The 12546-nt window shown below is 39.3% G+C and overlaps 1 protein-coding gene across 4 annotated transcripts in view; it reads right to left on the bottom strand.

The window, feature by feature from the left end:
- Positions 1 to 448: 448 nt before the first annotated feature.
- The window catches only part of RAP1A (RAP1A, member of RAS oncogene family), a 71991-nt gene continuing 59893 nt past the window's right edge, over positions 449 to 12546 (bottom strand). For all 4 annotated transcript variants that reach the window (XM_034770590.1, XM_034770589.1, XM_034770587.1 and 1 more), the window contains 3 exons: positions 8259 to 8402; positions 4500 to 4615; positions 449 to 2454 (listed from right to left, as the gene is read on the bottom strand). In XM_034770590.1, the coding sequence (XP_034626481.1) occupies positions 4529 to 4615; positions 8259 to 8402 (231 nt within the window). In that variant the 3' untranslated portion in view covers positions 449 to 2454; positions 4500 to 4528. The remainder of the gene's footprint in view (positions 2455 to 4499; positions 4616 to 8258; positions 8403 to 12546) is intronic.

Here is a 12546-nt window from a genome sequence, read left to right as displayed (position 1 = left end):
GGCTTTCGGGGTACTCGGATTTGCACCATGAGAAGGTTGGATGGGATGTTCCACGTGTCATGTGACAGAATGCCATCGCGTGGTGTTACACCTTGCCTTGCTCAGCCAATTAGTTAATGTTTTGAAACTGTGGACTAAAAGATGTTCTAAGTTTACTAAGTGAGAGGGAAAAGCACCACCGAGTTCATAACACCACTTCCCGCAGCGCCTGGATTTGTCTTGGCAGGTTCCCATTCTCATGCTGCCCACACCTAACCCTTTCACATAGAGCAGGGTGCTTTGGCTAGGTTGTCGTACAGAGTGCTCTAGTTTGTTTAGGAAAAAAAGATATTTCCCTTTTTAATTAAATGTTCGGGACCATGATAGCTGTATTACTACAGCACCACCTAGTGGCTCAGTTGATTAGACAGTTAAGATTAGATTTCTATTTTTATACAACAGACATCTGTAACCATCATCAGCAGTTACTTTATTACTAAAATCATTATTAAAAATAATCTTACATTTAGTAAAGATATTGACTAACCTCCAGGGACCACGTTTCTGATCCTTCTAAAGACAGAAGTGCATATTCAAGTCAGTGAAGGGACGCAGCTAAGCAACTAAATGTTTTCCTAGTAACTGATGAGTGTAGACACATTTGCTGTATCATTCTCATCCAAATTCTTTCATTCAGTCTTCTCAGAGCTGCACTTAGAACTAGGATCTCTGCATAATTCAGCAGCTGCACCACCACCACACCTTTTGAAAACATGTTTAAGGAAGTTCCTGGTTTCCAGTAAAATTGCGTATCGATCCCTGAACAATCTTTTAGCTACAATGCAGTTTTGGATTTCCTATCTTGTTCTTTTGGACAAAAAGGGCTACAGTATTGCTTGAATTTACTCCCCGGTCACAACAGCGGAGATAGGAGATACAGACCTTATTCTCTTCTCACCTACTCTGGGGTAAAGCAGGAGTAAGTCACCAAAGTTGATGGAATTTCGGCAGTGTAGATCTGAAGTTGGGAAATCAGGCCCAATATCAAAAACAGAAGGCTGTCATTTTTTTGCTTGTACACAAACTAGAGTGAGTTTGACAAACACATATAGGTCTCTTCACTCCCAATATTCTGAATTTTGTGAAACTGGGAGGTTTTAAGTAAAACTCATTCAGCTCGCTGTACTCATCAGGCCAAGTTCACCAATCTCTTCGATTTTAATATTCACTGTGAGTTTTGCCTAAAAGAGTAATAGCTGGTGGTAGCTTCACATTTACTCAATTACAGTTTACTCAAAATCAATTCTCCAGTCCACAGATTCACTTGAGACGCTGCACATAACTTCATTCTTGGGCTCCTGCCCTGCAGATTAACAATATTAAAACAAAGATTCCCTCAGTGAAATACACGATCATGTCAGACTGAAAGATCATAGACCTTGATACAGTATTAAACTAATTTTTTACATACAAAAATAATTATACAGAGGGATATTTTCAGCAGAATACAATCTTTAAATATCCAAATGAATATACAAAGTATTTAAAAGCAGCCTGATGGTCTTTACTGTGTAATCTGATTTAATACATCAACAGGGGCCAGTGTGGAGACAGGTTGTTGGCATAGCCACTGTGTGCTTGGGGTTTATTATAACAGAAGACTTTAACTACTGCAGTAACAGGAAGGAATTCACAAAACATTTCTTTATGAAAACCAAAACCTGAAAACTAACAAAAACACACAAACAAAATTAAAATGTACTAAAATTTAATCATTCATAAAAGCTGTAATTTAATCTGTGACAGTAAAACACAAAAGCAATATTAGAGTTGGTTTAGTATATTATATATTTTTGCTTTGAAAGCCATAGAAATCAGTTATCCCAGTTTTTTCCTATAAAAGACCCATTTTTCCAAAGCATTATGCACAAACATTTTTAATTAGAATATAATGGCAGAATGAAAATAATGATATTCCATAACTTTTAAATATAAAATGAAGTCAATGACTCAAAAAGTTACTTGCTGCAGTGAGTTCAAAGGGAAAATTCATATAGTATATATCTATATAATTATAGATATAAAGTATAATGGTTGAACATTTTTAGTGCTTGATGGGGAAGAATGATGATAAAAAGGTCAATATGAAATTATTTTAATTATGGTAGCAATATCTAACATTTGAAATGCATCCATGCTCTTTTGTATAATTATACACTAGAGTCAATTATATTTATTTTCACATCTGTTAACCGCTATTGCAAAGGAGAAATACTATTGTCTTAATTTCCAAGAGATATACACAGAGCAATTTCTTTTTCCAGGGACCTTGTGCAAACCATTATAAGATCTAAATTCTTCACATAATATATAAAAACAGGAGAAGCCTCTTCAGATATGTTGTTACTTCGTCATTTTTTGACATCTGGAATGCTGGCACTTTCCAATTGGGCAACAGTTCTTCATTCCTGCAATCTAGGATGCGTAAAAGGGAAAAAAAAGTTAGGGTCTTTCTTAAATCGTCATTGAGAGGAAAGATCTTAAACAAAGGCCAAAAGATCATTGCTAATAATTGGTCATAGAAGGAAAAGCTGAGAACAAACTTATAGCACAATGGATAGCATTCTGACAAAAAGGGGTTATTTCACTTCAGCATTGTGATTTGTTTCCATTGTAACTTCTCCATATGTATTTAGAAGTAGAGGAAGAGAAAAAATTGGATTCTTTAGAGACCGTTTGTAAACTCTCTGGGACCAAAATTTTTATTTTGTATGTGTCCACAGTGCAGTGCCATGAAGCCCCTCTCCTGATTGGAACACCTGGGTACTACTGTCATAGCAACATGGTCTGCATTTCATCTGAGGCTACAGTATACCAACTCATCTGGTTTGTATCCATTCACTAATGTTGGAAATCTGGAATGCAAAAAATGGAGTTGCTGTGGTGTTAGTCATTTTATTAATGAAATATCTGACTAGATATATCCCTTATGATTTTCTTTAAATGGATAATGAGTTAGTGACCTCATTAAAGCCGCTCTTCAAAGCTTGGGTTGTAACACATTGATTAAACACATTAATTAAGAGGAGGCTCACAAACAATGGCAAGCACAGTAGAGAATCTGATATTTTGAATACCTGTCTCAGACTTAGACATTTCTATTAACACAAAACTATTAGCGATTCATCAATAAAACTGCATTCCTACATTTTTACCAGTAATTTACAGTATCAGCAGCATGTAGTCTGTGTATACTCACTTTGCTCCTAAAGTTGCAGGTGACACACATTTGCTGTGCTACGTAACCTATCACAGCATTGCACTTGTTCCAATGAAAATGATACTAGCTGCAAAGCTGCTGCAGTTAAGGACCAGCAGCAAATGACATAGTACTGACAGACCAGCAGATGGCACCTCTTCTAAATGTCACGAGGTAGGCTGTGTTAAGAATGGAGTCTGCTTGGCTGATGATTCACTGGCTAAATTCAAATCCATTGCCTGAGGTGCAGGAAATGGGAGAGGTGTCTGGGACTATTTGTACCATGATATTGATTTTTTTAAACCATATTTCTTTCCCCTCTTTACTTGTAAAGCATTAGGATCTAGCCTGCAAATCACTAGGAAAGGATAAAGGTAAATTGCATAAAGCCCCAAACCACTAGAAACCAGCAAGGTAGTCAGGTGACTGCTCCAACCCTGACAATCTGAAAGCTATTTAAAGGAGACACATGTTTACATTTCATGAACTAAGTACATGATAGTTATAGAAAGTAGAGAGACCCAGGACACAATGGCTGGGCAGAGGACCACTGATTCATGCAATCTTCAGAAATTAAACAAGTCATCTTAGAAATCTTTTGGGAGTTAGTTTCTCCCCAAAAATACATGGCTGCTGCAGGACTAACCGATATACTGCTTCTCCAGATAAACTCTACCTGTATAATGTTAGCAGAGTTGCAAAACATGCATCTATTGATAGATTAGGGGGAAAAAAGCAAGATACGTTGTCAGTAAAGTTTAAGACAACTTTAAGGAACTGAAAGTCCAGAGCAGCAGCTGACTATGTCAAATTAATGCTGTCTCTAACTCTTTTACTCTAGCTGGGCTGGGCTACCATAGCTCGCATGGTACACAAGAGCATCTGCTTTTCTGGGGTCCTGAGACAGAAGGCGCTCTGCATTGCATCAACAACAATGTAAGATTTTCTTGTTTTCTGAAGATCTCTCTCCTGCCTAATGAAGTCGTTTTTGGAAGCACCTTGCATCTTGCCGAGACACACAGGAAGATTATTTATAGCACATGTCCAATCTTAGTATTTTTTTGGTGGGCAACTTTTCATTTCTTTGCCATTGAGATGGGAGAGGCAGGAATTTCAATTTGTGATTGTCCTTATATCACCTAAGGCTGCACAACAGCTGCGACACCACCAGAAGTCACAGGAAGGCCATTCGATTTCAGCGGGGGATAAGAGGGCAAATAGAGAGCTCTGTGTCTTAGGCAGTTACTTCCTTGCCTCTTACCTGGCTCAGAGCTGCTGCGTGATGTGGGTCTAAAGCAGCAGACATGACTTCTTTTTAGGCTTCTTCTTTTCCACTGGTGTTTTTCTGTTTATTTGTCTGACCAGGTCATAAAAGATCTGAAAGAGAAAGGTGTGTTTAGCAAACCATGAGTCACTAACATAACACTTGAACTACACAGGAGGCTAACTAGGCTGTTTGGCAAGTTGGTACTTTTCCTTGGTGGCTGCAAACTTAAAGTTACGGATTAAAGCTTTTGTTTCATTAAAAATGTTAAGGAGCAGTACATTCAGTGTCAACTTGGGCGAGCACGGGGAGTGCAAAGGTGACTTAAAGCTCACCTTTGCCTCCTCTGCGCCCAGTGTAGGCAGGTCCCCCTGCTCCATGTCAGAGCACTGGGCTGCAGTAATTTAGATGAATTTAGGGCAGGGGTATCCTGACTATAGCGCCATTGCTTGAACCCTCTTGGAAGCTGAGCAGGAAGTGGAAAGAGGCCCAACAATTCTGTGGATCATCTTTAGATAGGAGCTACCCTCCCTGGGCTGATTAATACGGCTTCAGGGCAACATTACACCAATGCCACAAGTAGCTCCACCATACTGGAGCACCTGGCCCTCAAGTTCCTGGCTCTTCTCTTAAAACCTTCCTTCCATCTGCTCTGTGGGAGATCTGCATTTTTCAAGTTCTGCTTTTGCAGTACATGTGGAGGCTATCTGGTGACTTACCTCATCCCTCTTCTCTTTCCCAAAATCGTGGGGAACCCCAGACTTGGCTAATAAAACTAGCACGAAAGAGCAACAGATAACTGCCCTGCACTGAAACTTATCCATAAGGCACCAGTCTCCGTGTCTCCTTACTGCTGCATAAATGCATTTCTTGTGAACTCTTTGCTACGGTTTGCTCTGCCTACAATGATACTTCGCAGCTTATTCGTGGCAAAACTAGCTTTGCAGAGATGTTTGGAGCTACCTCCCAGTATCAAAGAGAATTCTTTATCCTCTCGGAAACCCCCACCCGACTCCTTGTTTATTTTTTCCCTTTCCGATGTGGCTGATGGCTCCCAAATGCCTGCTGATTCCAAGGAGCTTTAAAGACAAGAAAAAAAAAAAAAGCTGTATATATGAACCGCAACATCTGGGAATGTAATATTTTCCTGATATTGTCTCCTTTAAAGCACTGAAACATAGTCGACTGGTTTTAAATTAAACAATAAAGCCAGCATCATGGTCAAGCTTTAAAAATAAAATATGTTAACAGCATTTAAGTTTCTCACACTCCCTCCCCAGTACGGGCTGGGTTTAGTCTTACACCGTTTTATATTGTCAGCTTCAGGCAAAACCAGCAGCTTGTACTCCATTAAGGTCAAACCAGATTGTTCCTAACAGCTAAACGTGCTTTGGATGTTAAAGAGATACAAGGAAAAATGTTTCTGTAGGGAAGAGACAGGTCAGTAACCGGCCTTTCCCCTGCTAGTGACAAGTAGCTCCCAGTAAAGTCTTTCTAAGCCAGGGCAAAGATTTTTGGTGCCCAATTGAAACATCTTAAAAAAGCCTCAATTTCTGAAAGTGCTGAGCACCCCCACTCTGAGAAAGAAGTCTCCTAGTAAATCTCGGTAGGCAAAAATGGAGGTACCCAACAATCACAAGTCACATTGGAACATCTAGGCTCACACGGTTAGGGTGTTTTTAGTGGATGTGAGAGATTATTGCTAAATGTCTGCATAGAAGATCGCAGCATAGGAATGACATTCCTTCAAAAAGAGAGTCAGCTAAATGTATGAGATATATAAGCCACCAGAAAGATAAACTTTGAAGAGCTGCTACGGAGTATGTTCAGCATCATCTTTTCAAAGAAAATGCTCAGAAGTTTTCTGTGTACGTGAAAGATTTAACATTCCATTTTCAGATAACGGCCAAAGGAATTTAATCCCCCTCACAGCTATATTTTAATAAAATTCAAAGAGCACCAAATCCAATATTAGCCAGAAAAAAATCAAGATTAAGGGCAACACTTCTGCCATTCAACAACTCCAGCCTAAACAAACACGTAGCATAATAGTTCGCTTTAGAAATGGAGTGTTCCTTCCCTTTGCTTTTGCCAGCTTTTGTGTGTGTCACAATCAGATTATGAAAGACACATTTTTGGTATTGTCTCCAAATCACAAAATATGAGAGTCTTGTGGCAATGTGTCCCTATGGGGATAGGTGCCCTGGAAACTGGAATATCTGGTACAAAGACAGATTTCACAAAACTGATTAAGCTGCCACTGGTGAGTCAAAGAAATCTTAGCTCCCACGGCAATGGTCCCTGTATAAATGCACATGTAAAGAAGCAATCTTGGGTAACTAGTGGTTCAGATACTTGCCTGGACTATATAAAGATTCAGCCTACAAATCTGTTGAAAAAACTATAAAGCCCCATTAAACAGAGTGCAATGCAGAGATTAATATCCATGGTAATCATCTTCTCTATGACATGCTAGTGGAGTGAATATACAGAGGGGGAATGGGAATATCTGGGTTCACTCATTGGGGATGATTTTATGTAACTGTCTTGTGGCTGCGTTTGATGCAGTCACTCATGAGTTAAACATATTCATTGCATACAAGTGAAACTCTCTCCCTCCTGCACGGTTCCCTGGTATATGTTAAGAGTCCTCAGTCACCACTATGTGGAGTGTGGAAATCTTACGTATTTTCCGCCCAAAATGATGATTTTCTGACTGTTCTGTGTAGCCCACTGTGAAGTATCCTGCAACTGATGCACTGGGTTCATGGTATCATTTACACTGCACTGGGGTCCACGTTTTACTACAATTTTTATTTTCACTTGGGGTTGAGTTAACACTACCCTCCATCTGGGGCTGACTCCGACTGCCACTTAGTGCAGCATGGAGTGCCCTTCTCCTTCTGACTTGTCACCTTTGGTGCTGTGAGCTGCCAATCCCAGGGTCTACCACTTTTCCTCATCTGTAACCCCCCCATATGGGCCCACCTTGAGGGCACTTCACCCTCCATGGCTGCAAACCTGGGTTCTGTCAGCCAGGAAATGCTCAGTAAAGGATAAGGAGCTCAGTACTGCTGGAGAGCAGATGGGCCTGAATGCCTGGGCCTTGCCACCGTAGAATGCAGTGCAAGGCACACCTATTTGCACAGGTGTTTTCCAGTTAAACATGTCACAAACTGCCCTGACAACACTCTTGTGCTGGGACTTGGCCATAGTAAAATAGCGGCTTAAGAGAGAAGGGCAAAGAACTCTTCCTTTTAGAGAGATGAAAGGTGTCTGTTTGGTAGGGCACCAAGGTACTACAATACAGCTGATCAAAACGTGTAAAGCAAATTAATTTTTAGCAGAGCAGACAACACAACTAGAAATATGCTGGGAAATACACAAACACCAGCATTCAGAAGATGGCATCTTAAGAAGTTACATACCCACTTCAATAAAGCTCATTTTGGGTGAAATCCCTCCACTTATACCCTCCACTTCTGGCTGGAGTGCTGTGTAGGAGCCATTTACACCGAGACAAATCTCACTTTTTGGTACTTTGGAGAGACTGAAGGGTATTTCATTACAGTGAATGGAATACAGCTATAGTACTCAAGATCAAGATTCCAAAAGCATCCTAAACCTAGACAATCAAGACATGTACAATGGCCTGCACACTGCATTAGTGATCTTTATACTGGGGTGGTGAAGTTAGAACATACAAAGTACAAAAGTGATCCATTATTGCCCAGCAATGGAACGGCTAGTAGTTACCTCATTAACATTGATTTTAGACTTTGCAGACGATTCTAGAAAGGCACAGTTACACCACTGTCTTGCTAAGTTCTGACCCTGTTCTTTGCCAACTACGCGTTCATCTTCCAGGTCACATTTATTGCCAACCAGAATCATTGGAACCTGTGTGGAGAGAACAATGAGAAGCATATGAGCAAACACTGTTCCAAACAAACACACCTGGACTGGCCCAGAAAAGCCATCAGTGACAAAGGTTATTTCTTCAAAAACCATTGTCTATGTTTGACAGGGCTACATTTCATAAGCACAAGAAAAATGATATAGGCTGGAGTATATAATCCAGAGAGTTAGAGCTACATTGAACTCACAGACTAGATTACATTTCAGGTACCTGCTGGAAAGGGGCTGAAGGAAAATTGTGGCATGCAGCCACCATGACCAAGTTTCACTGACAATCAATCACACCATCTAACAAATGGAAATACTGCTGTTTAGGAGGTTACATTATACAAGGTTTATTTTGAGGTTATCCACTAACATCACACTAGTCAAAAACATAATTTATTGTTAAGACGCTTTCAAGCCACAAGGGGTTAAACTGCATGCCATCTTAACTTATGTTAGACAACCGGGTTTACGGCATATTTCCTGGATACATGCTGAATGCTGCCAGCCCTAATGACCAGGCAGTCTGTTGTCAAGCCATAGAAAATAAATGGGGCCACCTTTGAAAAGCACTCCTTTGATTTGGAACGAAAGGGACTAGATGCATGCACCATGGCCTTCCACATGTGCTGTCTTTTCCCATCAGGAGTGCAGGACCATGCTGCATTAACAGTTCTATGCACGCAAAATGGAAAGACTTCTGCAATAATAAACATACTGGACAATTTCATGTTCATATTTATTATGCATAAAGTAATTAAGCAAAAACGGCAACTAATTGTTTTGTAATAGACTCATAAGAGTCTTGTTTAGTAGGACTGGATGAAATTCCATTTCTTCAGTTAATTACACGAATCTTGTTTTAACATCAAAAATCGCTTACTGCGTTAGTCATATGAGTAACCCACACCATTGTATCCTAAGCCCACTGTCATTAAGCTCTGCTCAGGAGGTTCAATGAGTGGAAACAGCTGTATGTATGGTACAAAATGATGGCAAACCATCTGTTAAACAGCCTGATGGAGCTACCAACTGCTGGCTCTCTGAGGAGCCACCTGCCCATTCCCTCAGGAGGGAAGAAGTGCCTAAGGGAGTCCATGGTCCCTGCTACATTTCCTGGGGAGTGTTACAGGAACTGGAGTGCCTTTGGAAAGTGACCTTGGCTACAACAAACACTTGTTACTGATTTATTTGCATTAGGCGGAACAGAATGGAGTAGTCTTTACACACAATCGAAGAGCTGGGACAGTTTTTCAAGAAACATGAAAGCAAATGATGGATGGAAATGAAGGGATTTCTTGCACATTGAGAGAGGGCCGGTAAAATTCTTTTCTACTGTAAGTTCTTCAGGGCAGGGACTGTATTTATATCATATACTGTACAGAGCCAAGCATGTTGTCAACTTTCAATAAATCAAACATTTCCCCTTCTAAGAATATACTCCCCAAAGCTTCCATGGCAAACAATCAAATGATACAATCCAATACCATGTGACAATCTGATAACCCTTAAAAACAATTAGCTCAGTCAAAAAATGGGAACATTTTTTCCAGCAGGCTTTCGCAGTAAGACACCTTTGAGGTGGTACCAACGTGAATTTCAGAAGACTTTTCCTGTTTCCCCTCAGCCTTGTGGTCTACTGATGGATAGCCCTGCACACCACCAGGGAAGAACACATTTAAAATGGCAGGGAGGAAAGCCAAAGGAGTTGGTAGGACTTCATATTTAAAGCATAAAAGAATGTTAAAGAAAAGAGCTCTCACAACACTACAATGTCTGATCTAATCTGTTTTACATCTCCTGTAAATGAACTCTTTAAGCAACTACAATATAGTACAGAAAGTCCTGGGCTGCATACCATTCTTTCAATCCTGCTTTTAAATTTTGCATTTCATATCAATCCCAGTTCCTGAAATACGGAAATGGAGTTAAGGTAAGAAATCTCCAGTTTCTTGAGCATTTTGAAGCACACAGGTAACAGCAAGATCTGCACTCCATTCCACTGCTGCATTTTATTGAAACGCACAATGCACACACCACTGTTTCCCCATAGCACTGTAAGAGACAAAATTACAGACCTGCTGATAATGGGTGTGCATGCCATTCCCTTTCTGCACACAAAGCTGAGCCACAAAACCTGTACTTTCCAGATGGAAAATAAGTTGCTATGCATTTCCTTCAATAATGTACATAAGTACTGTAAAATTTCAAGTTACTTTTATTATTTATACTTAATTTTGCACAGAATTGTTCTTAAGTAGAGTCTTAGTCAACTAGATTTAAGACTCATTTAAACCTCTAAACAAAATGGTTTCAAAAGAGATCAGACAACATTTTATTTTTGGGAACTACGTTTTGCTTACTACAGCAAAACCTGAAGTCATGAAACAGAAACTGCAGGCAAAACAAAACCTCTGTTTCAGATCAAACCATTGTACCCTACACCAAATATAGATATTCACAATTACATGTGCTTAATTAGAATCTCTTTCATTTTGTATGAGACCAAAAGAAATGATCCATTTTCCCACACGTGGATACTAATGTACAAATGTGAATATTTGAACACATTCAAAACTAACTAAAGAATGTTAAAAAGCGGTACAGCAGAAAAAATGGAACACATAAATGAGGTATACATTTGTCTAGATATGGGGAGATACGAGACACGTGGTTGTTTTAAATGCCAAGAGTTAACTAACTGCTCCATACCAATGAGATTTCTAGACTTATTGCAATAAACTGAATTTGATCAAGTTTGGTTTTGATCATTTTGAAATTCAAATACAAAACAGCAATTTATTTTTCTTGCACATAAAACACTGAACAGTTAAAATGCTGAAATTTTAAGAGACTCGTTCTGCTAGCACTAAACACAGGGTGACCTGTCTTCTTTTTCTCATGAGTACAAGGCTTGAAGAGGAAAAAAATCTTGTTGGAAGTTTGAATCCATGAACTAACATCCAACCAATTAAAATGAGTAAATAAGTTTTAAATTATCATGAAGCAGAATTAAAGTAACAGTGTCCATTGTTTGATTAATTTGGCCAACCTATGGTACAAATGCCACAGCAAGAAGTGTAGCTGTTTGAACAGCTCGGTGCATTGACCTAAATGCTAATAAAAGAATCATGCTACCAGCAAGCATAATCCCCACATAATGAAGATTAGTTTTACTTAAATAAAAGTTTACCAAGTTAAACCAGAGAGTGGATCAAAATCATTAAAAAGCAAGGTAGCCAAGGTTAAGGAACAATGAAGATTTAAAAGCAAATACAAAAGTTAAGAGACTACCTCAGTTTCAAATCACATTTAACACCACGGTATCATTTACCCTTCAGAGCAACCTACTGCATTGTTCAAACAGCTTTTTCATGAATGGCTATTTAAAGACAATGCCTGTGGCTTACTTATGATCAGGCCTAAATATGTGCAACAACTCCAGCTCTGTTTACTGATCCTCAGCACCCCTCTTAACTGGATGAGTGTAAGAAGATAAAGTAACGACATGTGAATGAGAGCTACCTCTAGCATCCCGGCTCAGCTACAAGGACCATCTAAATGACTGAAGTAATCCAACTTCAAAGAAAGCAGTTACTTCTGTTGTCAGTGATTAAAATCTTTTTCAGGCCCTTCAGGGTAAATCCTTGAAAAAGATTACTAACAACTGTATTAGTCAGAGTTTAATTTCAGCTTCCTGTCATCTAAATATAAAATGATGAGGGCCACAAAACCGTACCATTCACCCCAACACTGTCCTGTAAAACATCTGCAACTTCAAGTCCATCAGAAGTTTTAGAAATATAGACTTCAGGTGAAAAAAATCCATCATGAAACACAGAAAGCCCCTTGCAACAGAACTAAAGCTGCTAATGACAGGAACAGCTCCATCTACAGGGTCCAGAGGCGTAGGGTTACTGCATATAATCTCCTCCTATGATGTACAGGCTGATCAGTCCTTTGCCATCTAAAGAATTCAGTGTATATTCTTTTTTAAATCATTCTTTACTTTTTTGTAAGTGTTCTAAAATTGACCAACCAATAATTAATTTCTATCATTAGCTGAGAATTTTTCAAAAACTAAAAATAAAATTATTTATTCCACAGCTGTCAGACCCTCTTGGGACTAAGATTTTTGGAA

This window comes from Trachemys scripta, chromosome 4 (assembly GCF_013100865.1).
Source record: "Trachemys scripta elegans isolate TJP31775 chromosome 4, CAS_Tse_1.0, whole genome shotgun sequence".
NCBI lineage: Eukaryota > Metazoa > Chordata > Testudines > Emydidae > Trachemys > Trachemys scripta.
Note: the sequence above shows the minus strand (reverse complement) of the source record. Positions and strands in the feature narration are given on the sequence as shown.